We start from the raw sequence: 27,761 nt of genomic DNA on the forward strand, positions 1-27,761 counted from the left end.
ATCTTGTGCTTTAGCCCTTCTGCATCAGCTCACAGAGCCAAGAAGAATTTTGGACTTTGTCCTTGGAAAAAAATTGGTTTCTGGAACTACTTTTCATTTTGCTTTTTTCTAAAGCTTCATATATAGCACAATATGCAATGCATATTGTGAATATACAATATTAAGAAAAAAAGACACGCATACACTAACATACATGCATAGACAGACACATATGCTCTAGCTTGTTTGTACTGTTTGTAGTCTGGGGGCTGTACCATCGGATTTGAAGATAAGAATATTTTGCCATGCATCTGAGCAGTCAGGGAAATTGAGATTTTTTTTACCATCTTCTTGGCGTACTTCACATCATCTTGGTAGCTCAGGGTCCTGATACCCAGAACTACCGTAACCTGAAAGTAGGTTTTATGACTTTGGGTGTTCTGCACTAAAAAGAAATTGGAATTTGTGTTTGTGAATTTCAGTATGAGTGTCTCTGAGAGAGCGAGTGAGAGAGACTTCTTTAAAAAAACAAAAGATAACTCAAAACAAAGCACAACTTCTGAAAGCCATCAGTCAGAGCTCTTAATTTTGGTAATGAATATTGCTTCAAATTTGATATAGCTAGATAGCACAATGGCCTCTTCTCACAAAGCTTTTTACGATTATTTTTACTGAAACAAATTCATCAAAGAGAAATAGCTCCTAAGGTCTCTCTCAGCTGAATGACAACCACCCTCACATATGCCTACTGACAATATCAGGCTTTATAGCTTAGCAGGTGGGGCAAGATTCTTAAATATTTCTGACAAAACACAGTCCATTAGAAGGAAACATTAGTCTCATAAACCCATAGTGCCTTCAGAGGAGCTTGTGTCAGCCAGAGGATGCTATTGTGCCATTGCAGCAATACCCCTTATTTTCATAACTTTGAAACCAAAAAAAGAAAAAAAGCTGTTAGGAGACATCATTTCTCACCTAGGTCTAGTCCAGAAGCTATTAAAAAGTATAAATCAAAAAATTACTCCCCTAAAAAAGTGGAGACTTCAGGCAATTGTGAGTCAATAACTGCCAAGAAAAATGGCATTTGTTTTTCCTTTCTGCCCCTCTGGTGACTTCTCCTGCCCCAGGCCAATGACCAGAAATTTCCCCAGAAGAAATGCCAGCTATCCATCACACACATGCACACACGAGCATAGTTTGGAACAAGAGTGCAGAAGATTGTCTTAGCAAAGTGAAATTTAAGTCTCAAAGGTCTTTCTAAGCTCTGAAGCTGAAAGTAAGCCTAAATTGGATAGCTACCAGGTTGTTTTCCAGCTCTTTCTGTAGGTCAGTATTGTAAAACATAAACAGAGCAAGAACAGAGAAAGCACTGCTCTGCAAATAAGTCTATTGCTCCTTGCCCACAGGGTCCCTCGGGGACTGCAGTGCTATCGTGTCAGCTGTTGGCATATACTGATATAATTTTATATGTGTCGCTATATGTAGTATTATATTTTTGCATATCACTGTAGAGGAGAACACCCTCTACTCTGCATCTTTGCTGTCACAATAAAGCCCAGTTTAAAATATCTTTACGTTTAGTATTCAGGCTCACAAGGCAATACCCATGGCTCTTCTTCCCCTTCCACCTTGCCCCATTCCTCTGGGTCTATAGCAAGTCAGGCTGAGCTATGAGCAAATTCAGCTCTGTACCATGCACTCATGTAATCATCCAGCCCCTGAAATAAAGAAATAAGCAAAGAGCACAATTTAACAGGAGCTGGAAATTCAGGAGAAAAGAATAAGAAACAGTCACATGGAATGATGATGTATTAGGCTCCATAAAGTCAGCTAAATGTTTCTATCTTGATGGACTAACCAGGTAAGTAATCAGGCAAATCGGCTGCTACAGTAGACCTGACCTACATCTTCATCTCCAAAACAAAAGCCTGTTGCTTTGCCACATAGCACCACTCTTCTTTTCACACTCAAAATTAAAACATCTGGCATCATGTTGCCCTTTCATGTTTCTAATACTTATGTTCCAGTATTAAGAAACAGCCCTTTATTATTGAGCTGAGTGTGTTTTTCAAAAATACAACTTTGTTTTTTAGTCAAAAGATTTATGGCTGCAGCTTAAGTGGGGCACCTTCTGGTTTGTTATTTAGTTAGAGACAATGCTGTCCTTGTTGTTACAGACATGCTGTCTCCTTGATATCTCAGGAAAAATTTGGAAGTAGTGTAAACGTATATTTTGCTTTATAAACAAAACCTTCCATCTTTTCCACATGCACTGAGAGCAAATAAAAAAAAATCACTTGCATTTTGCCCAAGATCACATGGAAAAGGAGTGTAAAGATATTAAACAGCCTTGAAAGATGTTGGGAAAGAAAAAAAAGAAGAGAAAATAAATGTCCAACAAAAGCAATAAACAGGACTTCCTCATGTGAGGAGACTAACAGATGTCAAAGGATTTAACAAAGAAATATTTGTGTACACTCAGTGAATTAAATCCACACAAAGCTTTAGAATGCAAATGCAGACTGCTTTTAAATATGAAATGTAGCATAATTAGTCCAATTTGTTTAATTACTCCACTTGATTAAATCATTTTGAGATCAGCTGCTTTATTCATACGCATATATAATACAGATAGCATAAGGGTCAAAAATTCATTGTGTTTTTATCTGCTGTTTCTTTATCAGAAAACTTGTGTATATTTCCATGTGTAATTATAGAAAAAAAATCAGGTTAAGGGAGGCTTGGAGGTCACCTGGCTTAACCTCCTGCTCAAATAGCAGTAACTTCAGGGTTAGGTCAAGCTGCTCAGAGTTTTGTCCTACTGAGTTTTGAGTATCTCCGACGATGGAGATACTACCATCTTTCTGGCCAACTTGTTCCAGTTAGGAACTGGGAAGTACTTAGTATAGAACTTAGTACACTGGGAAGATTTCTTGTTCTGTTCATCGGGATCTCCTTTGCTGTGGTTTGTCTCCAGTGCAGCTTGTCCTTTCCTCTTGCACCTCTGATAAGAGTCTGGCCTTGGCTTCTCCATAACCTGTTCATCAGCTGAGGGCTGCAGCTAGACCTTCCCTTAGCCTTCCCCTTTCTAGGATGAACAAACCCAGCTCTTTCAGCCTCTCCTCATACATCATGTACACCATGTGCTTCAGAGCACATATTTCATGTGTGTCCAAGACTTTATCTAAGGAGGCTAGCTGTATTCTGTGAGGAAAAGCATCTCCAGAAGATATTTTAGAGTATCTATGCCAAACAACACTTACACAACTATTATACATACCCCAAATCACGCTACTTATCTCTGTTAATGCAGTTTAGCCTCCTAATTTGGGTGTCTAAAGGGCCTGACAGTCAGAAACTCATGTCCACATTCTTACCACCTAGTAGTTAACTCCTCAGACAGTTATAAAATTAGTTGGTTATAGGAATGCAAAAACAAATATAAAATTAATTACCTTTATGTATAAAGGCAATTACAAGCAATACAGACATACATTCTGTACATCATATATACATACACAGCTTACAGTGTACCCAGATATACTGCAATAAGTACAGTATACAAGCCAGAGTAATACATGACACTCTACACAACAATGGTATAAATTGCTTTCGTCATGAACCTGTAACATCTCACCGAACCGTGCCCTCTGATCTATAACAGTTAAAAGTCTCATAAAAACACCAGACTTCTGAGCAGCTATAAACTTTCATTTTATGTTAAAAAAAACCCAAACCCACACCCAAAAGCAGATCAACTCTGGACTTCTACCACACAGAACACCACTGATTCTAACCTGCTGAATATGAACCTTGAAAAAATGAAGATGTAATATCTCCTAGACTCATTCAGTGTTCCCATCTCTCTTAACGTGCAGAAGAAAATTTGCCTTTGTTTATCACTGACTTCACTTGTTATATTTTTTTTTACAAGTTTTCCTTAGGGGAATCTTGAAACAAAAAAAATCCCATTAACTAAGTGAGATGTAATTATGAAGGATAGCTTGTGATGTCTGGCAGAGATCTGTCTAAATTTAGTTACCTGGATCAACATTAAATACAGCAGTGGGTCAAAAACTCTCAGCAGCATGGCTTGATGTCTTCATGTTCAAGACATGAACATCTAATGTGTTTTCTTCAAACTTCTGTTTCTAGTTGTTTTTTTTTTCTGATTCTAATTCAATATTTCTATAAATGCATATTCTAAATTTATTTGAGAATATAATTACAATCTGGAGGAGAATCACTTTTCAGGAAGAACTCTAGGAAATATTCTGTTGTAAGGACAATAAAAGGAAAATAAAATGTCAAATAGTAATTATAAGTGTCACACCCTGGCATCCAAGATAAAAACAATAGTCCTTCATTCCCAATATGCCAGATGTCTGCCTCAGATGTCACTTTTTGGTAACTGGTGACAATCACAACAAAACCTGAACTACATTGATATCTCATAGAACATAAATGAAATTTTCTATATATGTTTGTATAAATATATAATTTTGCTTGAACATTTTTTTTTTCAGTAGACTAGGTCCAAGTTTCCGTAAAGGAAGAAGTGTCTGATCAATAAAGCAAAGTTTGCTGTGTTTAGAGTTAGCCTTTGGTGGGAATTACCTGAATTGGAATTTCACGCAACTTGGACAAGTGATCTGTTACACCACATGATAAGAAGGACTTACTGACCTCCACATACGTTTTGCCTGCCTATCTAGGCTGATACCATCTGTGAGCTCAAATACAACAGGAAAAGGGGAGAACAAGTGGGTAAATCCTCAGGGTTGGAAAACTTTAGCATCTCTAGTCATTAAGTAACAACTTAGCAGAAAATTGAGTCTAAAACTTTGACTTTGGTGTCTGTATTATTATTTTATATAATTTAGATAGTTTTCATGAGAACACCACAGGCCTCATTTCTGCATTTAAAAATAAATTATCTGGAGTTTTTTCTCATTTCAAACAGAAAAGGATCCTCTGGTGTGCAATAGAAATTTTCTGTCACCTGCCTCAACTTGAATTTGCTTATTTCAATCATCTTATGCAGAATTCAAGTCAGCTAACCTTACATATTTGTATCTCTACCTATAGTTGTTATCTAGTCACCAATTTTTGAATGTACTTCAGAATGAGATTTACAGTTCAAAAATACTTATTTCATTAACTGTAAAGGAAGTGGAAGGTGATGGCATGAGTTTTAGATGCCTGTATTTTAATATAAACTAAACCATTACAAACTCAGCCATATTTTTTGCCATTATTTCCCTTTAGTTTGCCATTGCTGGAAAAGGAAGGTGTAGGTTTACAACTAAGGGTTGCCTTTGAATGCCTTACGTGTGGCTCCAGCTACTTCAGTGTCTTGTAATCAGAGCTTTAAGACCGGTGAGCACCAGTTCAAAACACTGCCCTGATCGCCCTTCACCTCAGCTGTACTCAGTGTATCAGCTACTTACTGCATTAGTTTGCTGGGTCCCATCTACACCAGTGAACAGGTTTGCCGGCTTCCATCCCTGCCCGGTGGCTCTGCCTGTGTCTAGGTTGACAGCCCCCTTTTGATTGCTACTGTCTCAACATGAAAACCTCATTGGCGACAACAAGCAACATTGAACCACACGCAGAAGCAATCACAATTACCCAAGGGACAGCAAAGCACACCACTTACCAGAGTTGAGCAGGATGATGGACTTAAGGCACACAAATTCCTCCCCTTGAAGGTTCATCATGCGAAACCGAGCAGCAGTAGCCAGCAGCATGTCAAAGATTTCCACCATGCCCTCTACACATTTTCCTTGGTTTCTGTGTAAATACCATCAAGGGGGAGATAGTCACAGCTTTAACCTGGTGGCAGCATGAGCTTTCCATCCCCTTGGATCATTCCCTTCCAATTTGATTTCATCAGTTCACTAGCTAGTGAGTGAATTCCTACCCTATGCTCATTTGGTGTATCCACAATTACAAAAGCATAGTTCTCAGTATCACACATAAAATGAATAAATATATACTATATTTCCCCAAAAAATGCTGATTTCATAAACTCATCACCAAGGCATTACTGTGTTGGAACATATGAGATTGAATCAACCAAACTTTTATATTGAGGAAAAGATTTGTTTAAAACTACCTTTTGATTTCTTTTTTTTTTTTTTTTTTTCCGTTTGTGTTACCCCTTTGTTTGTCTTTCCCCTTTCTTTATTTTTTCCTTTAACTGAATTAGTCCCAGTTCTTTGCATTTCTCCCTAACATTTTGTACTTGTTTCTACCTGGCCTTGCTACCTGTAGCGTTCCAACACATTTCTCCCATTTTTCGTATATCAACATAATGCCTCCTTAAAGAATAATTTTATGCATGAGCTCAAGAAGGACTTGTGAAGCCAAAATCTTCTATGACTGAGTCTGATTATAACTATCAGTTCACTCCATAAATCAGATAACTTTTTACATTACAGCATTAAACGTTAAAGTTTGGGAAATCTCAAAGTGTTCATTAGTAACAACAATTAACCACCTCCCTCTGCTCACAATACAAGGTATTCTCACTCGCTAACTTTCATCTTGCATACCCAACCTGCAGTTCAAGAATTAATGCAGATTCTAATGCAGATTTTCGAGTCATGATTTTTAGATCATTTAGATTGCTACCTTTTACCAAAACCTACCTCTTTCCAATTTTATTAGGACTTCCTGAGTGAAATTTTAACATGTAAGACTTAATGAGTGATCAGATCTCCTGTTTCAAAATATACTATTTTTAGATATGGCTTTCATGAACAAAATTTTGAAGATCATTGCTATAGGAAAATGCAAAAGAAATTTCAAATGATCAGATGGGTATATGATTTGTAACTTGAACATATATTGAGCATCTCCTAATCTCACTGTGACAAAAACAATGCTGACTACTAACATAGACACACCTGCCTCAGTCCTGATACAGCCATGCTGTTGAGACCCTGTAGCTTATGTCTAAACCCACAGCAGACCCTCAGACAAAGCAGTCATCTTCCTTTTTGATTACAGCCTGAGAAAATTCTTCTCTTCTGAGGCACTTGTCAGTCATGTCTAAACCTAAAATCGAATCAAAGAAGGAGAGGAGGTACCAGTGAGCCCTTGTGCACCGATCTTCTTTCAAGTTCACATCCCAATTCAGTTTAATTTGGTACTTGAAGTTAAATCTACATCTCCCTTATCTCAGAGCAGCACCTATAAGCCAGTGTCTATGGCATATGATAGAAGGTATTTCATCTGCTTTCAGAGATATTTAAACAAAGCAGGACAATACCAAGAAAATAAAGTGGGAGGTACTCCCTTAAAACAGCCAATAGGGTGTTGGTTAAAATACAGTAGTATTTGAAAATGTGGGGTCCCAAACAACTTTTCCAGTCACTGTTACAATAGCACATGTTCTCTGCCTTTTCTCTGAGAAAGAGATGATCTAGCCTTGGGAATGGAAATAGCAGAAAAGTATGTTTAATAGGGAGGATGGGTTGCTCCTTCTCACCGCTCATCCCTGTGGGTTACCAAGCAGCTGCACACTGAGCACCCCTAAGAAGTGTCTAATTCTCCCCATGCACTTCATTAATACTTAGCTCAGAGCTTGATTCCAGAAGGCACCCAGTCCCAAGTTGGAACATTTGGAATGAAACTTTTATGGCCTTTTCTGGCTCCTAAAAATTTTGCTGAAGAAATGGTGGTTTAAGCTCTAGCAGCTTTTCGGGTATGACCACCAACATTGGTAATTTCACATATTAGGTTCCTACAGCTGATGGTAACAAGCGCAGTGTAAAACGTCATGGACAAAAGTCTAAGATTAGCAGGCTCAATGTTATGTTCCATGTAAAGTGTGTGATGCCTTTTGCACCTTCATTTACAATGTCCTGACGGATGAACTGAACTAAAGGACTGACCTCAGCCAGGTATATCTGAACTTTGCTGAAATTCACAGTTCTGTCTCTTGCCTGAAGGCTGAATCTGAACTTGGGGAGTTTTCAATGATTGGACGACCAGTAAATTACACTGTTCAGTCCTGGATGCAGAGAGCTCTTCAGCAACGACCATCTTGCTGCCCTGATGAATCCTGCTTAGGCAGAATAAAGCTATAAAACTGAACTGGTTGGATTCAACTATATTCCTCCTCAGTTTGGACATCAATAAAATAAACCAAGGAAAAGTAGTGTTTAATAGCACCACTGTCAAACAAAAAGCAAGCAAAAATCAGGCAGTCAAGGCATGAGGATACGAATGATTACTATTACCTCAAAATCTATTTTGTGTGATAAAATTCAAATCCTATGGAAGTAAAATAAACATGAAATTTTACAATGGGACAAGTTCCACTGCTTCTGATAAAAGATATTTGCCTATAACTAGAGAAATATTAATTTTGCATACATAGAGTTAAACACGGTTTGAGAGGTCTAAAAGCCTTTAATAGTTTTGCATTAACTTAAATAATGACCCAATAAAGGTTAGTTTAAGAATACACTATTTCAGGGTTACTCAGAAAGTAAAAGTTTTAGTGGACCATAGGGCAAATGACCCATATTTTTTTAAAAAAAAAAAAAACAACCAACACATCTTCATGTCTGGCTAAGACATTTACTTGCTTCCTAAACCCCATCAAACTTCTGCCAGCCAGTATTCCAAACAATTCAAAATATTAAACAGTCTGGAAAAAAATGCAAAATTTGCATAACCAAGACCAGAGTTTAAACAGAAAATGAGACCCTTTAAAATGCCTTAGGGAGACTCATAAGATCAAAAAGACATTTGATAGCAAGTAATAATTCCCAGGTACTTCTTACCAAAATAGTTCAATGGACTGTAGTTTACAAGATCAATATTCCAATCCAGATCCTCTTGCTGACAAGTACAGCCTCTGGACAAAAATCTCTAGTCCTCCAACACATAGTCCATGTTCCTAAATCTCCATGTGTGTCTATTTCCCACCAACCAAACTTGTATGGGAGATGATAAATAAAATTATGTAGATTTAAGCGATTCTAAACACTTTCTAATCTCATTTGTTTTGCTATCTGCTGTGTGTGAAATGCCAGGCTATCCCATAAGAAAAAGCAGAGTATCTCTGTAGGTGAAGTATATTAGATGAAGTTAGATACCTAGCTTTAGGTATTCATGCGTGCAAGAAACAATTTAGAAATTCCTCCTTTATTTTCAGAGTCAGGCAGCAGATCCAGCTCCACTGAAATCAGTGGGAACTGCAGGAGCTTCATATTTTTGAAATGCAGGCTTCTAATCAAATGTTTTTATTATCTAGGCTACAACACTGATTTTCTTTGTCAACCAACAGAAACTATCTGAAATAGGAATCTCCAATTCTCCTAAATTGCCTTCTAACTTTCTAACATAAGCTGATAGTATTATCACATCTTCACAGCTATATGTCCAGTTGATAGGACAGCCTATCTAGGAAGGCCTAGATAACTTTCCTGGAGGACAAATTAAGCAATAGATTTGAAAATTATCCTTATACCACCATCATGCTGTTGTCTTTGTGTACTCTCAGCTTACTGAAAACAAAACAATAAAAACTTGTTTACTGCAAAGCATCAGAGTGTAATACTTAACACTTGACTATGGGGAAATGTTTAGGAAAGTTAAAATATGTGAATTAGAAGTCTTTATTTACTGCATAAAAGTTCTACGTGCATTAACTTTAGGAAGTCTACAGAACCGCAGCATCATCCAGGCTCGAAAACAACACAGGATGTCTTTAGTGCAACCGCCCACTCAAAGCAGGGTCAGTTCACTCAAGGCTTTATGCAAGTCTGGTTTTGAAAACCTCCAAGGATGGAGACTGCATAACCTCTCAGCATAACCTCTCTCAGCTTAATTATTTTCATCATCAAGTTTTTTTCTCCCCTATATTCAGTCAGAACCTCCTCTGCTTCAATTTATGACTTCTGTTTCTCAGTCTCCCATCAGGCACCTTAATAAAGAGCTTTGATAACCTCCTTATAGATTTTAGATTAAGCATGCTCAAAAGCCATCTCTTCTCCAGGCTGAACAAATCCATTTCTCTCAGCCACGAGGCATGTGCTCCGAACCTTGGTGTCCCTCCACTAGGTTTACTGAAGTTTATTAACATGATTCCTGTAATGAGAGGTGAAAAGCTTAATGTGGTATTCCAGACATTGTCTAATGAGTGCCAAATGAAAGCAGAATAAACACTTCCCTTGCTCTGCTACCTACACCGCCACTGATACAGCCCTGGAGGCTGTTGGCCTTCACTGCTGTCATGTTGCAGCACTGGCGCATGAACAGGTTGCTTGTTCACCAGCCCACCAGGTACTTTCCAGCAGAGCTGTTCCCCAGCTAGTTATGCCCCATCTTGAACAGCAGCAGTGGATTAAGTCCATCACAGGTGAAGGACTTTGCGTTTCTCCTGGCTGAATTTCATGAGGTTCCTGTCAGCCCCCTCCTCCAGCCTGTCTAGGTCCCTCTGCATGGCAGCTCTGCCTTCAGGCACATCTACTGCACCCCCTACTTTGGTGTCATTTGCAGATTTTAAGACAGTGCACTTCATCTCCTCCTCCAGGTCATTGTCAAAGACATTTAACAGGATACGTCCTAGGATAGACCCCTGAGGAACTCCAGCTGTAACTAGTATCAGGGCAGAGTGTGAACCATTGACAAAAGACCTGGTCTCTTTATCACAGAAGGCAATCAGGTTGGTCGAGCACAATATACCCTAAATCTATGCTAATTCACACTCACCATCTTCTCCTTCCTGTTCACATAAATAACTTCCAAGGGAACTTGCTCTATGATATTCCTCATGATAGAAATGATGCTGACTGGTCAACCTGTAGTTCCCAGACTGTATTTCTTTCTTCTTTTGGAGATGGGTGCAACATAGGCCTTTCTTCAATAATTGAGGACCTCTCCTGGTCTCCACAGCCTTTCAAAGATGATAAGAGAACAGCCATGCAATGACACCATCCAACATTCTTGGATGCAGTCCATCCCATGGACTTGCACGTAACAAGACTTCTTAAGAGATTCATGACTGAGTTCTCTTTTACTGACTCAATCGTCTCCTCCTCAAACCCAGTATGTAGGAATAAGAACCTAAATTTTATTTAAGTCTTGGAAAAAACCTAGATATCAGGAATGTCTTTTACAGAAACACAAGATCACATGACAGACAAGTAATCATTAACAGTGAAGAGTATTTAGATGAAGGGAACACAGAGTCATGGGATGTTCTCATCAAACATTCCATTCAAAGGAAAAAGCCTAAGTAGGCACAGATGCGCCCATCAAACCAAAGCATGACTGTGTATTTGTTTTCTCTCTGGTTTCTTTGATCATGATACTTCATTTGATGACAAGGGACTGCCAAGAACAGATGGGATCCACCAGACTAGAAGAGGAAAGGTCATAAATGGACTTAGTAACATGGTGAGGAATCCTCTAAAGAAGGCTTATCGCAGAATGTGTTCCTAAGCCTAAAGGTAGGTTAGGAAACAGGGGAGGTATGATTGAGAAAAAGCTGCAAGGACAACATCCACATCCCCAGTTAGAAGGGAGGTATTCACAAACATAACTCAAATGCCTATGCTCTAACACAGAAGGAGAACTGGCAGTCCTTATACAGTCAGACAGCTCTGATGAGACTGGAAACACAGAGTTTTGGTGGGATATTGCCCAGATCAGATCAGATGGCATGCATAATTGGAGAATGGTCATGGATGGGCACAACTCATTAGGAAGGACAAGTATGGAAGAAGAGGGAAAGAACTTGAGCTCTACATAAAGGGAGACCTTGATTGCACAGACCATAAGAAACCAGAACCACGTATGTCAGGAGACTCTGTATAGGTCAGAGGAGAAATTAACACCAATGATTGGGAAGTGAGGGGACAGGGATTGCTATAAACTGTCTGAGCAAGAATATAAAGTCTTTCTATAAATAACTCATAGAAGTTTCACAAGTCTACAATCTTGTGGAGGATTTCTACATGGATAGACTGCAATCATTGGCTGGAAGGTCAACATAGCATTAAGTAATCCAGGGAGTTTCTGGACAGCGTTGATGATAACTTCCCAACACAAACAGCACAACGGTCAACCAAGGGCAACGCTCTATGGGCCCACTACTCACAAACAACGAGACATTGCTGGTGAATGTAGCCACAGATAGGAAATTGGGCTGCAGCAACCATGAGATGTGATTGAGCTCAGGATCAAGACGTAGACTGGGAATGCAAACAACGGAACTATGACTCGGGGTTTCAGAGGAACAAAGTGCAGATTATTTAGTGAATCGCTAGGCAGAATATTCTTGGAGACATGATAGGGAAAAGTGTCAAGGGAACTAGACAATATTTTAAGTAAAACTTATTGAGAGGTCAGGAACAAGCCCATTCCATAGTAGAGGAAGACCAGGTACTTCAACAGAAGATCCACTTGGCTAGGTAAGGAGCCCCTTAACGAACTAAGCTGCAGTCTACAGCCACGTGACGAGGCATTACAAAGAGGGTGTAACCAAAGTCTTCTCAGGAGCAGTGAATGTTAAATCAAAAGGTAAGTAACTGCTGTAAATTACAGCTTGGAAGGTTCAGGCTGCCTTGTAGCAGTGTAGTGCAACCCTGAAACAGGTACCCAGAGAGGCTGTGTGTCCTCCAACCTTAGAGACTTTCAGGAAAGCTAGACAAAATCACAGCTGGCCTGAGCTGGTGTTGGCAATGGTATTGCTTCAAGAAGCAGGTTGGAGAAAATGATCTGCAACCAAAATTTTTGTTTCTAAAGTAAATTGTTGGACAAGTTCCTGAAACAGTTTCATTTCAGAGGGTACCATTAGAAGCAAGGATTTATTACTGGTGTGGTGCTTTTTAACCAAGAATCCAAACATGCAGTCAGCACCTGAATAAAGAATAAAAGCAATCCTTAAATCATACAAATAAGGTTTGATGTACTAATGCAGTTGTAAAGAAACTCCATCACCATATTACAGCCCTTTGGCTTCAGCTTATGCATAAATCTGGCACAGAATATAAAATAGAGAAGAAAAAAATAAAATTTAAAAGTTAACCCAACTTTCTCATGCTTCAAAATCTCCTCATCAGTTTAAGCGTGGATTGTATTTTGGAGAAAGGTTTGGAAGGAGTACAGTCCTTTCTATTCATTATAGTTTTTTCATTCTCAATGCCTATCTTCTTGGCATTTTATCCTCCTTACATCTCATTCTCATAGTTCCATTATATTTGATTAGGATTTATTTCTAATTCATTAACTTATTCAGTCATGGCATAGGCAAGGAAGAATGTCTCTCTGTCCAAAGGCAAGGACACAAATTCAGGGGGAGGAAACCTAAAGTGAGAGAATGTACATTTTTTTAAAAGTTACCTTCAAGTATTAATTTTGCTTTCTTTGGTTTTCTTCTTTTTTTGGGGGTGAGGGGTAGCTCACTAAAATCTTTTTCAGTTGATTTACAACCCTGTTGCAGTAATTATTTCTTGTTGTTTGAACAAATAGAATATTTTTGGCTACTTACTCAAAAATATGTGCCATTAGTGTCAATGCATGAATCACAGTCTGAGAATCACTCACAGCTGGGCAATTGGAGAAGTACTGGACTAGAATTAGCATAATTCAACATGAAATCAAGACTTTTTCCCTTCAAGAGTTTCTTGAAACAGACATTTGCCAAATAAGAAATAAAACCGAAATATCAGTTCCAAACATAATTTTGAGGGAGGAAAAGAGGCAGGAGCAGAAGGGACCTCTAAGAGCAATGATCTTTTTTCCTGAAGTGAGCTGAGTGGTTATGTTTATACCTTTTCACATAACCCACTCTTCGAGTTACTCCTCTTGGCCTCATCACTTCCCCAAAACAGGTTGAAAAACGTCGTTGCCCACGCACAGCATCAGTTTTCACCCAGCACCCATGTTTCCATAGCAACAAAGCAACAATTAGGATTGAACCTAAAGCCCAATTAGGCAATTCCTACCTCTTCCAGTACTGACAAAATTACCAGCCCACATTTTTTTATGTTCTCTCCATTGGAATATTATTGCAGGCTTTATGCATAAGTGGTGCCTGTCTTCAAGACAAGAGACGATTTTTATATACATTAATGTGTTTTATATACATTACTTCTATTAATAGACATTGATAAACACTTTCTACTTGTATGTGAAGTCATGCACTAAAACAGCTTAAGGAAGCAAGGTGTCAGGAAAGCTCCATCTCCAAGGTTTTAAGACCAAATCAAGAACATCCATCAGGATGCCTTAAGTATGATGCCTTAAGGCACTGGAGCACTGCTTAAGCAACTGAGGAGTCCCCTTTTTTTACAATGGTACACTTTATCGATAATTAAAACATGAGGAAATTGTTATCAGCAGTGAAATTTTACTTCAGACCATCCTGCATTTAACCAGTAACTCTGAAGATTGTGGAAAAGGTTAGGGAATAAGTAAGCAGGAAAAAAATCTGAAAAAAATTAGCCCCCAAAGCTCTGGAACAAAACAGCAATCTCCAAGGAATAGGAGGCAAAGAGAAAAGCAGAGACTACCATGAGTAAACTAAACCACAGTATCAAATGCAAGGCCTGCTGATGAAGAGAAATGCCTAGTTTATTTATTGTTCTGTGTCATTAGTCATAAGGTTAAATAGCATTTTCCTTTAAAAAAATGGCTGGTTTGATCACAATTAGGTTTGTACTGTCACAAAAAACGACCAGTAAGTGGTAGGTGGGCATGAAGGTGAGAGCTTCAGAAAGATAGAAATTAAAGATACAAGGCTTGTTCTGAAGTGGTTCTGTTGTGTTGTTTTCTGCATGTGCGAGGGTTTTTTTTAAATTGAGTTTTCATGAGCCTTTGTTACTAAAGGTGGTAGCAAAGTAATTCAGAGGTAGCAACATCTTTTACTCGTCCCATTTCTCCCTGAACACTGTCCTTCAAATGACACAGCTTGAAGAACCTAATAGACTACAGTCAATGGGTAGTACTACAGCCTGCTGTTCCTGGAGTGTACTATTAGAGACCTTTGTTTTTTGTTCGATATAAGCTTATCTGAAGAGAGGTTTGGATAAATTGCTGACTAAATCATATTCAAAAGTTTTGTAGTCCAAGATTTAAAAGTTATCATTGACAAATATTTGGAATAAATATGGAGTAGCACATTTATAAATTAAGAAAGAAACAAAAATCTAGTCTAAAGTTGTTTTCACCTACAGTTGGTCACCGAATACCACAATTACTGAAGTTGGGAAGGCTCTCTGGAGATGATCTAGTTCAATGCCCCTGTACAGAGCAGGGCCACCTGCAGCAGGTTGCTCAGGACCATATCTTGTTGGGTTTTCAGTATCTCCAAGGTCTGAGTCTCCACAACCTCTTGTCCTGTGACTGAGAAGAATCTTGCTCATTCTTCTTTACCTCCCCTGGCACCAGGACTTTATACACATTGATCAGAACCAAGTCTTCTCAGCCTCTCCTTGCATGAGAGATGCTCCAGTTCCTTAATCATCTTTGTGGCCCTTCACTGGACTCACTCCAGTATGTACCTATCTATCTTGTACTGGGGAGCTCAAAACTGGACATAGCACTCAGATTTCCCTCAGCATGGCTGAGCAGTGAGGAAGGATCACCTACCTCTAGCTGCTGGTAATGCTCTTCCCAATGCAGCCCAGGAGCCTATTGGCCTTCTTTGTCATGAGGGATCACTGCTGACTAGAGAGCATCCAGTCGTGCTGATTTCCTGGAATATGTATGGAGCTTTCCCCATCATCCTGTCCTGCAGGCACTTCCTTATTTATGTGCCTGCGCACACTTAAGTGGGTCTTTTACAACTACATTTTGTTGATCACAACATTTGTCCTGTCCACATCACCCTGAGCCCTTTTCTTGCCAACCTAGACTGCCACCTTCCTCACTTGATTGTGGGTCACCATCTCCCTTCCCTCTCATTTCTAGTTTAAATTTCCCTTACCAGGTTGGCCAACCCATGGAAATTATGTGATGGGATCAACCACTTGATGAGTTTGATCCCATCTCCTCCTAGCCATCCTTGATCCTCAGAGCAGGTTCCATGATCATAAAAGTTGAATCCCTGGTGTTAACACAGCTATGGAAACAGCTGTTGACCTGCTGGATCTATCCATTCTTCCTCAAGCCATCTCTCTTCAGCCGCCCCAGTGGATTGACCATCTGGGCTCTCATGCCCTTGATCATTGCCCTCAGAGTCATACAGTCATGACAAAGTGTCTTTCCTGACTAGATCAACAGAGGATTGTCTACCTAGGCAGATAAAGTAAGAACACACTATACATTTCAGCAGTAGTGAATCAGGTCTGAAATATATAGACAATTAACTATTATGTACCTTTTAAATTATTTTTTCTTGATAAAATATGATGCAAAATGGATCCACAAATATTCAGATAGGAAAAATCTCTAAAATGCTGCTATAATAATTCTAAGAAAACTGATACTATTTTTTTTTTGTCACATTTGAGATATTCAGATTAGAAAATTATTATGAAGGCTGTCCATTTGGGAATAATAATATTCTTGTTGGCAGGATGGCTTTTTTCAGTTTAATTTACATTCAGTTTGAATCACCTTAAAGCCAAAGATATTTCAAAATTCTCTTCATATCAGAAATTAAAAAAAAAAAGTTTACTTTTGGAAAGATCAGCATCACAATTTAACATGACCCGGAACTGGGGCCTGAGCTTCCAAGGTCAGAGTGACTAGATGAACAAGCAATCTTATAATTTGTGTAGGGGCTATCCTGAATCCAGAAATGATTTCACTCTCTCTGAAAAATTCTGTTCTGTGCCTACAACCCCCCCCCTAACAGCTGAAAAATGGGAAGATCATAATGAGATGGGCTTTTCTTTTTTTTCTTTTTTTTTTTTTTTTTAAAGATTTAATCACTTTAAGCACTACCCAGAACTTCCCTAAACTCTGGAAGGGCCCTCCTGATTTACCTTTAGGTTGTCTGAATAACATAATCAGGCAGTCTTTGACTTTTGCTCCAAGGCACAATAAAGACTGACTTACAATAAATTGAAATTATTCCTTTCACATTGTTTTAAGATGTATCATTCTGTCTCTTGTAATATTTATTTTTTCATTCTCTGGGGTCTACAGTATAATAATGCATCTCAAAATACAACAATAAAGTGAAAGATGAATGATAAATTCAATTATTTCAAAAGATTCCTTAACTCTCTACAAGTCAATCCATTCAGCTCTATCAGGTAACTAGCCTGATGACAGGATGATTGATTGAGTTGCATTTCCAGCACAGAATCTATTGCTATTAAAGATGGGATAAAAAAGAAATGCATAATTGTCTTTCAAATTTATTTTTAAGCACAAATTTGGATATACTTGTTACCTATGGGTAACATTTCCCTTTGAAATAACTAAGAGTAGCAGGTCACTCACTAATGAAGCATTCTGAATCAAGTATCTGTGACCACTTTGGTTCCATTTTTCTAATAAGTCAGTGTTAATTAATGCAGCAACAATTACATAGTGCCAAAAAAAATTGTTGTGCATTTACTCCAGTAAAGCGTACTCAAGTACAAGTGTGATGTCCTTAGGCATTTGGAACATTTTACAAGATGAGTGACTAGCAAAACATACTCAGATTTCATCCTGATGCTCTTCTATTGTATCTAATCTTCTATCAAAACATTATCTGCACAGAAAACATAAAAGATTCTTTTCAGATGTGGTGAGAAACTTTCAGACCAAAGCCATAAAAGCAGTAAATTATTCAGCTGCCATTCACTATTACTACAGTGAATGCTTTAATTCTTTATGCTGTTCATGCTCGCTGCTGTTTAAAGACATGGCCTCCTGCCATCGCTCAGTATGAAAGTCAGTAAAAGGAAAATTCTTCAGTTTCTTCCAAAAGAATGAAAAAGCTCCATCAAGCACTGGAAGAGGAAGTGAACCAGAGTTTCCAAATAAAATAAAAAACCTGAACAGCAGACTAGATTTCTTTATATGAAGAAGGAAATAACCTGGTAGAAACATGGAAATACTGACTATGTTTAACTGAAATTTTGTAAGTCCCTGGACTGATTTTTTGCTGTTAGACATTTTTTGCAGTCATAGTAAGAAAATAACATTAGAACATAACATGAGAACAGCTGTACTCGTTTGTATCAAAGGTATGTTTAGCCCTGGGCTAAGTGTATAGGCATTTAGATCTGCTGATTTCATGTGATTACCTCTGGTGCTAGATTGGAAGAGATAATAATTTGTGGATTGCCACCTTCTCAACACATTCATGACTTTACTCAATTCTATCATCTCTATTATGTTTTCCTTCTTCTATTGAGCATCACAGGCAGAGAAGTCAGTCTATTTAGCTATTCTTTGTACCAAAGCTCTTCTCTCTCTTTGATTATCTATGCAACCCCTCTGGGTACCTTTCCTGTTTTTTCAATATTCCTATTAAGATAAGGAAAATCAGAAAGGCAGAGCTTTCCAAGCGCAGATGCAGCAGAGATTTAAACAATGGAATAACAATGATCTGTACTATTTCTTTTTCCTATTGTAATGATTCTTGGGGGAAAAGCTGCAGCCTATTTACTTTTAGACTGCTGGCAAGCAAAGAACTGCTGGTTCCATAGAACTGACTACTATTAACAGTGAGATGGAAAGATCAACTCAGAATGCCGTTTATGAAGATTAGGATTATTCTTCTCCTATATGCATCAGTTCACACTTGTCTACATAAAATCTGAATCTTGTTTAATACTTTTTTCAAAATCAAATAAGATGTCCCTCATCCGCTTCCTTGTTAATTTCTTCAAAGAACTCCAATGTATTCATGAGGCATGGCTTCCCCTTACAAAATGCATGGTGACTCTTTGCCACTATGTCATCTTTATTCACTTCTCGGCCAACTCTCTTCTTCAGACAGCATCCCATCATTTTCCTTACACTCGTCACCAGGCTTACTGGGCAGAAGTTCTACCCACCTTTTTAAAACACAGCACTGAGTTTCCCATTTTGATGATACTGAGAATGTTTCGGGCGAGAAGTCCTCCACCTCAGTCAGGAATTCAGCTATTTCTACCACGCGTTTCCTTACAATTATGTTTCAAACCTTTAAGTAACCGCTGATCGGCATGATATTTGAATGCAACAAATCCTTTACAAATATAATAAAATATGAGCTTCTTATTCCTGAGGAAACATTACATTTTCTTCAAAATTATAAACAGCCTATTGTCAGGCCTGACAAATTTCAGTACTGGTCTAATGACATTTTTAAGGTCTAGTTTCTTGGGAACCCTCCAGACAGGAAACATCTGGTTTGTGCCATTAGAAACACTAGCCCTTTCTTCTAGATTTGCCTTATACAAGATACTAATTTTCAAACACAGAATATAAAAGATATGGATTTATCCTGAGCTTTCTTTGTTTGTATCGGATACTGCACAGTAATTGCAAGTACTGTGAGTCTGCAATTGTATTTCCTGTTTAGGCCTATTTTTCTAATCTATAGTTATTGTCTTTTGAGTGTTTTTAATAGCATCAGTTGTACACTGTAAAAATGAGCCAGTTATATGTAACTGGTGGACTGGTAAAAGTCCTGATTTTGAACCAAGACTCCAGTGTTTAGGTAGTGCATTAACTGAATAGGAAAGGGTGCAGGACCCCACAGAATACCCTATCTAGTTACAAGGCAGAGTCGGAATAGAAAGGAATAATGTGACGATATTCATCCATACAGAAGGCAGTAGCCTACATGTACTGACAGCTTAATTGTTGTATAATTATTTCTATAGGCAAAGCAAAATTTTAAGAAGGAACTTAAAATGAATAACAAAAGGCTGGTTTACAGATATTTTCAAGAAGTCTTCCAAGTGTGAATTGTTACATAGGAAAATTATAAAGGTATTTATTTGAAAATCTAACAAGTAGACTCTCACAGAATGAGAAAAGACAGTCTCTAAAAGATCTTCAGAGGCAAGACAAGCTCATGTTTAATATGACCCAAGTAGGAGGACTGAGCTGTGAGAAGAAAAACTGGATTTGTTCAAAAAAGCTGGAATGTTATTTTTATGGCATTTTGGACAGATATGAGCAAGACAAGACTATTTATCTAGCCAAAAGGTAAAAAGTTGCATAATAAAACTTTATGTGACCTGAGCTTTATGTATAAATGTATACAAATGACTATCTATCTCCAAGATTCTAGACAGAAAGGATCTGTTAGATACAGGAAAAGCCCGAATGTGAAAAAAGAAAGGGATGTGCAAATCAGAGAGGATGTCTGCCACAGGAATGATCAGAGAGAGGGAGAGGGAGAGGTGTATGCAAAACGCAGTAAAGCTCCATACTAACAACACTGAATTTGCACTAAGTCCAGAAGAACACAGGTTAGAGACAGATCTAGGTTTTACCATCTGTATTTGGTGACTCTGGATTATACACAGTAGCTAAATTAATATTTGCAGATGCTGCTAACCCCTGTTACCTGATCTATGGGGTTAGAAAAGGAGTATTCTGTAACGAACATGCTGAAGGATAAGAAAGGAACAGATGAAAGGAAATTGTACTACAGCATCCATCTTTTCCATTATTTTAGCCATTCAATCCGATGATTTAATTACTTAGATGAACAGTAACGCATGAAACAATTTTTGTACTCTTGTGGTATTTGCCCAAATACTTGATCCAGTGGAAGGACCACTGAGTTAAACAGGCTTTGAAGCAGTCTCTGTCTTGTCCTCTCAAATCTGACAAATAATATACTTTTGCCCTATAACATTCTCAAAAGGCAACTTGCCTAAATCAGATTAGCACATCAAATTTTTGTTAGCAGTAATTAACTAGTAAATCAACAGTTAGCTAAATGATTGGCATATCAGTGCTCCCCAGAGTGAACTAATTTATTATTTTAATTTTAGCAATTATCCCTACCAAATAAGAGTGATACAAGTAGAGTGATGCCTTAGAAACATGCTTCTTATTACTTGAAAATGAGATGTAATAGATCCACATTTTTAGAAACATTCTTGTTTGAAAGTCAGAAAACAAACAGCCTGTTTTGATTATGAAGTTAATTAATTTTTGAGTCCTAAAGTAATATGTGGTTCCAGTTGCATGCAATTGTTTTCTTTAATCTTGCAGAGTTGGTTTGAGCTGTGTGAATCAACTGCTCAGACTCCATTTTATTCAGAGTGTGGGCTTTTTTATTTGAAGTAGACCTAAGTTTCAAGTGTTTCCCTAGCTGTTTTTCTTAGCTAAAAGGAGGAAAAATGGTACTCTGGCTCTGCTCTTCAGTTTTCAATTTTTTTCTCGCAACCTGTATTATGGAATGTGGAAGAGATGGGTTGGTCTTTAGCAGCTATATTGCAATTTATAGTAGTTTTCAATATTATGTTATACCTAATTTCCAACAGTAGTAACTTTTACTTCTTATGTGCACTAAGAAATTATTTTAAAACTGTTATGTTTTCTTGAGAAGACTATACTTACAGTTAGGCAAACAGATATTTTCTGTACACAAAATGAGAATGTGTTTTATATGTATCTAGTTCCATAGCTCACAGATCATGCATTTACACAAACGGAATGGGTTTTTTTCTAAGGCATTAAATACTTCTCTGTTCCTATGAAACATTATCTTTAATACTGTTAGGCATTATCATTTATGTTTTACTAAAATATAAAAAGTAAACCATTAGAGGGGGAACAAAAATCAAAGGATTAAAACTGCACAAATGCAAACACGAAAACTCAGTAGCCCACAGCTAAAAGAGCAAGTTGCTCAAAAGACGTTTTTCTGTGAATAAGAGTTTTGATTTGTTCACCAGCTAATGGTCACAGTAGCTGAAGGCATTGCCCTTGACTTTTTGTTGCCATCCCTCTTCTGTAGCTCACTGCCCCTGCAGCTATGTGTTGAGATCAGAAGCACACTCAGCTCTTATCTGCCACCCTGCATCCTCTAGCTCCTCAGCTCAGCTCTTCCTCCACCTTCAATTTACACCAAGAAGCCAAACTCTGCACTGAAGTGACCAGTGTGCGCACCGAAGCTTTCTCCTGCCAACTCTGCTACATGGTCAGTGGTCTTCAATAGAAGAGGACTACCAATAGCTAGGGTAACTCTGACCAGCTGTTTCTGGATTTGCCACAGGCATTTGCCAAAACCTCTGCTCACTGGTTATTCTCTTTTAATGCTCTTTCCCAGGGCTGAAATTTTTCATGACTGTGAAAAAAAAGAACTTGAGTTTGCCTTAAGATAAATCAAATACATTTTAAAAATCTATCAGTCTTCCTGCTTTTATTTGTGAAGACTGCCAGCTAAAATCCAGGATATCATATGGCAGAGATGCATATTTTTCTCTCTCACTTAGAAACGCCCACAGCGTATTAGCAAGACTGACTGAAAAAGGCTTAAGGCAGCAAGCAGGTATGTATTTTACATATTTGACTCCAGTTTTCAGGAGAAAAAAACCCAAACAGACAAACTCTAATGTATTCTCTGCAAATAAGAGACTCTAAAATTTTGTCTGTCTGCTTGGATCAACCAATTCTAAGACTAACAAGGAGGATTTTACGTAAGTAGAAATAATTATTTTAATGAAAGTTCTTACAGTTCAGTATTTAATTTTAATTTAGTTTTGCAACAAACTGTACAGAATATAAAAGAAATTTTCTGCCGCCTTTGAAAGAAAGCACTTCCAGCAGCAAACACCTTCCACATGTGTTATTTGTCTAATTACCAGCATCCCATTCCAGAGCATTTCTAGGATTTTGAGAGTTCCTTTTCCAGTCCCAGCTACTATATCTGCTTAACTTGCGATCTACTGTCAAATTGTAGTATCAGTGGGATGACAACAAGCTAAAAATTAATCTGACACAAGTAGAAGTGCATTAACTTAAATAACTCACAGCAACATGCAGACTGACCTGTCCAGTAATAGGTTAGGTGCAAATAAAAGCTTTCCTGGGTGTTCCATGGAGCGCCAGACTAAGCCAATCATCAGTATCTCTAACCAGGCACATTCCAGTAGATGGACCTGATCATGGAGTGTTAAGTCCACAAATCCTGAAAGAACAAATAGGAGAAAGAAAAACACTCCAGGTTTGTAAGTGGAATAACATTGTTTAGAGAATCGGGTTAAAAAGTGCATTGGAGATGGATAACCAAAAAGAAAAAGCAATAAAACGGACATTTGTCCTCTTTACGTTTCGGGCTGAGTTTTGTCCATTATTAGGTCCACCATGGCTCCATCCTACAGAACAGTCAGCACCCTCTAGCCCCCTGGTTGTCTCCTGGCTGCGCCCTGCCCCAAGAGCAGGGCAAGAGCCAGATGAGCATCTCCATCCCCACGCCTGTTGCTGGTGGCCTGGGAAGCCGGGTACACGCTGCAGAGAGGGGCAGATAGAGCAGTGGTCGTGATGGAGAGAAAATGGAAAAACACCTTTTATAAAATGAAATTACAGCTCCAATCAGCTAATTCCAGACCACTTTTCCTGGTGGAATGCCATTTTTGCAGACTTATGAACAATTCACCATACTGCAGGTGCCATACCCATGTGGAAGAGGGCCTAAAACAGCATTTCAAATATACTAGCAAGCAAATGCTGACCACTGAACAATCAGAATTCACTGATGAACCAGTTGCTTTTATTTCTGTAGAAATACAGCACCTGGATGAAGGAGGTGACCTCTCTTAATCTGTATTTAAACAATGCTAGAAACAGTAAATGCAAAATTGCTTATAACAATACTAAAATATTAATATGAAAGGATAACAATGAAGGTAGACATGAAAGCATAATTACAGTGGTCATTCCTGTTTTCATTTCATGGAACAGATTATGTCATTCTCTATTTGTGATTCTCACTTTTCATGAGTGTTACTTTCAATCCAAAGACATAAACGAAGACAAGATTGTGTAGTACAATTTTTTTAGATCCTAGCATTAAGTTATGCTTTGAAATTAGTACGAACTTGCTAAAATGAAATTTGTAGAAGTTTCCTTAAAACAGATTATATTTATCTTTTACTCAGTGCTATGTGTGAAACACATTATTAAACATTGGCTTTTTTCTTTTCAATTGTAATTTATTCAAATTAGCCTTCAGAATACAAGTCACAGGGTAAACTACCTTACCAGCCCAGTAAAAGGCAGTGATTTTGCTTCTGTATTTTGTCCTTACTAAAGGTATACACTGAGTCAGTTTCAAGTAATATATCTGACATTCTCTCGAATACTACCTTCAGAAAAAAAAAAAGACACATTTTTAAAGTTAAATGTTGTGCTGTGAAATACATTCTTAAATAACAAAGAGGAAGAGAAGGAACAAAATATAGTTCACAACAACTTAGAAAATATTGTTACATTCTGCAAAAGAGTTGGTGATGTAATTATTTTTAACAAAAACATCTGAGCGAGCTAATCAGCCTATTCATAAAGAATCAGTCAAAAGAAGGAAACTGTCTCGACACATTTGAAATGAAACTCATCTGTCAATCATCAGGAGTGAATTTAGACAGCTGTATTAACTGTTATTTTTATGAAAGAGGTACCTATTTTTTTAAGAAGTGTTCTTTTCCTGTATTTTTTCTTTATTTCCAAATGCAAAAATAACTTTCAGACTTCACAGACTGATGGAATGGCATTTGCCTGAGTCACCAAATACCCTGAAGCAATAGAGCTGACACTTAAAAGAGCAACATTCTCAACTACAAAGCATTGAAGAACACTCAAGCTACACAGCACTCAAGAATGAAATTGGCAGAAAGAACCTGCCGTCTATATATGGAGAACAAACAGTACGCATGTTTTCGATTAAGTATTGCCTTAGTATGACAACACATAATAATATAGTGGTTTTATCTAAGCTTGAAGAGTACCACAGCAACACAGGAACACAAATCCCTGTGTGGTGTCTGAGGTTTGCAATCAGTGCATTACAAGTGAGTTATATTGCCCCCATTTCACGTGGCTGCACGCTATGATACAGTAGACTGGATTGCTTTGACTGTTGCAGAAAAACTGAGCTTGTTACAACTGTGGCAATTCACTGTCCTGTAAAACTCTGCTCATTCTACAATATTCTGGATGCTAAAATACTAAAAAATAGCTTTATTTTTCCCCATCCCCACATTTGAAATTTCAGATTGCATTGAGGCTAAGTAATCTGCACAAAAACTAAAAAGATAAAGTAAAAAAGAAAGCTAATAAATAACCTCCCTAGTATTGTAGGGGAGGGATATTTTGTTAGCCTGCTCTGAGAATAAAATTACACTACTCAACAACACTAATATCTTTTAAAGTGCCTAAATGTGAATACTTTGCATTTTAAAATAGTAAAAGGTTTGGCCAACAGTATTTTTGTGTCTGGAATATTAGGTCTTATTTCACTGAAGCTAAGGAATTTTCAAAAAAACAGGATGAAAAAAGAAAACTGATGGTGAGTCCATCATTTAAAGCACTAAACGATCTGTCAGCCTGAGATCTACTTTAGGTTCTATAACAAAACAGCTAACACAAAACTTGATTACTGCAGGTTTAAAAGTTTTTAATATAATAATAGACATCAGCTGTAATTCATAGAAAACCTTATCAAATTAACCTGATGGCTTTTTAGGTGACATTATAGGTTTAGTTGATAAAAATTATAATTTTGATGAAACAGAACAAAACATTTGATTTTGTAAAAACATGCAACATTAGCTGAACTAAAATATTTTAAATGACACATTTTAGTATGTAATGGTAATGAACTGAACTGAACTAAACCTAATGGAAATTTTTTTAGAGGAACACCATACATTTTACTTCTTTACCCTAGACTTATTTTTTAATTATGACATGGGAAAAAAAAAAAAAAAAAAACAAACAAACAAAAAAAAAAACAAAACAAACAAACAAAAACCCCAGGAATCATGATTCAGATGGCATGATGGCATGTGGAAAATAATGCAAAAACCCAGGTTGATAACGTAAGCCATCTAAATCACTCACTAACTTCATCATAAAAGACATAAAGACATGTTTGAAACCAAGAATATTAGACCTATGTACAAGATGGAAAGAGTAGCAACAATGAAGAGGACTTGGAAATGATGGAGAAAAATCAGCAGTTTGAGTTTCCAGAGGGAAGCTGCATCTAATAACGATGATGGACTTTATAAAAAGCCAGGGAGATTCTGAGAGAGTAAGGAATTTAAATTACTCTGTGTTACCTGAATCTGGTAAACATTCTTCAGGCAGGATGAGAAGTTGGACAGAATGATAGAGATACGACAAAATGAATAAAGCATTGAAAAACATGCCTTCTAAGAGGAATTTAGTTACTCTGTGAAGCTAAATAGGCTAGAGGCGTTAAGGGACTGCAAAGGGTATATATCAAAGGAAAAAGAGAATGGCAATACAAAAGGTAATGGCATAACACACAGAAGCCCATGCTGGAAGCTAAGCCTTCTCCAAGCCAGACTAGCAATGAGGGGCCATTGTTAACAACAAAAGTAGTTATTATCTAAGCAACATACTAAGATTCCATGAATTTGCTATCCTCAAAAATGTTAATCAAGATTTAATTATTATTTTTTAAGACATACTCTTGTTCAAGCAAGCTAATTCAGAATAATGTTACAGAAGGTTAAATTAAATGATGAATAAATCATTAGTCACTTCACTCAGAGCATGCTGCACTTTAATGTCGCTAAAATTATGTGTAGATGTGCACTGCATTCTCAAATATCAGTGTTCTTTTAATGCTGCCAAGTTTTTAAAGAAAAGATATTTTTGAATTCTAGATTTTTGGTTATTGTGCTTTAAGGAAAAAGAAAGACCTTCATTGATAAATTAATTAGGTACAGCTTATGGATATAACCTACATCTGACTCCATATGGCAGACTGACCAATTGTATGACCTCATGAGACATATCAACACCTTTGTGTGGCCAAAACCCACAAGACCTAGTCTGCCATTAAACCATTCATATATCATACGCTTTGCAGAAGAAAGACACTTGCAGAATAAAAGCCATGGCTGGACCACCCCTTTTCCACATACAAACAAATTAACAGTATTTTTGAGTGATTGTCAACACAGAACACAATAATTGTTCCATGAACTCTTGTATAAATATGGAAATCTGAACTTCTGAAAAGCCAGAAAGGTCTTGTGGGCACTCAGATAAGAGTAGGTGGCAATTAAATTTGTTATATGTGGAATACACAACAGTGATATTCAAACTAAACTGATTACCCTTTCTAATATAAAGCAGCAGTATGTGCCGCATCAGTGACAATACAATACAAATATTTGTCTTCCAGACTTTAAGACACCATGAAGCAGCAGTGGATCCATGGAGGAAAAGTTATTAAAAGCCCTACCTCGGCAAGCATAGAATTGTCTGGGTTGGAAGGGACCTTTAAGATCATCTAGTCTAATGACTCGCTAAAGGTGACATTACACTTGGGAATCCAAAATTGTACGACCCTACCATCCTAAAAAGGGAAGGCAGCAACCATCTACAACAGGTTTAAGCAAATTTCTTTGCAGACTGGGAATTTGGGCCATTGCTCAAAGGGAAGGGTTGCCATGAAAGAATACAAAGACTGCTGGAAGTAGTATTAAGTAAAATATATATCCCTGACAATAATAAAGAAGTCATTTATGTACAAGATTCTTTGGTTGCAGTAAGGAACAACATAAAGCTCAGATGTTTTTCATTTATTGCTACTGTAACATATATTGTGAACCCTGCAGTCTTCCGAAATAACCACCCCCAACATACATACATATATATGTGAAGTT

At 37.6% G+C, this 27,761-nt stretch overlaps 1 protein-coding gene across 1 annotated transcript in view; it reads right to left on the reverse strand.

The window, feature by feature from the left end:
• Positions 1 to 27,761, reverse strand: part of ESR1 (estrogen receptor 1) — a 172,633-nt gene that overhangs the window by 6,213 nt on the left and 138,659 nt on the right. Inside the window, exons 6-7 of the mRNA XM_074161453.1 lie at positions 22,891 to 23,029; positions 5,639 to 5,772 (exon numbers count right to left, since the gene is read on the reverse strand). Coding sequence (XP_074017554.1) covers positions 5,639 to 5,772; positions 22,891 to 23,029 — 273 coding nt within the window. The remainder of the gene's footprint in view (positions 1 to 5,638; positions 5,773 to 22,890; positions 23,030 to 27,761) is intronic.

This window comes from Numenius arquata, chromosome 2, assembly GCF_964106895.1.
Source record: "Numenius arquata chromosome 2, bNumArq3.hap1.1, whole genome shotgun sequence".
NCBI classification, from domain to species: domain Eukaryota; kingdom Metazoa; phylum Chordata; class Aves; order Charadriiformes; family Scolopacidae; genus Numenius; species Numenius arquata.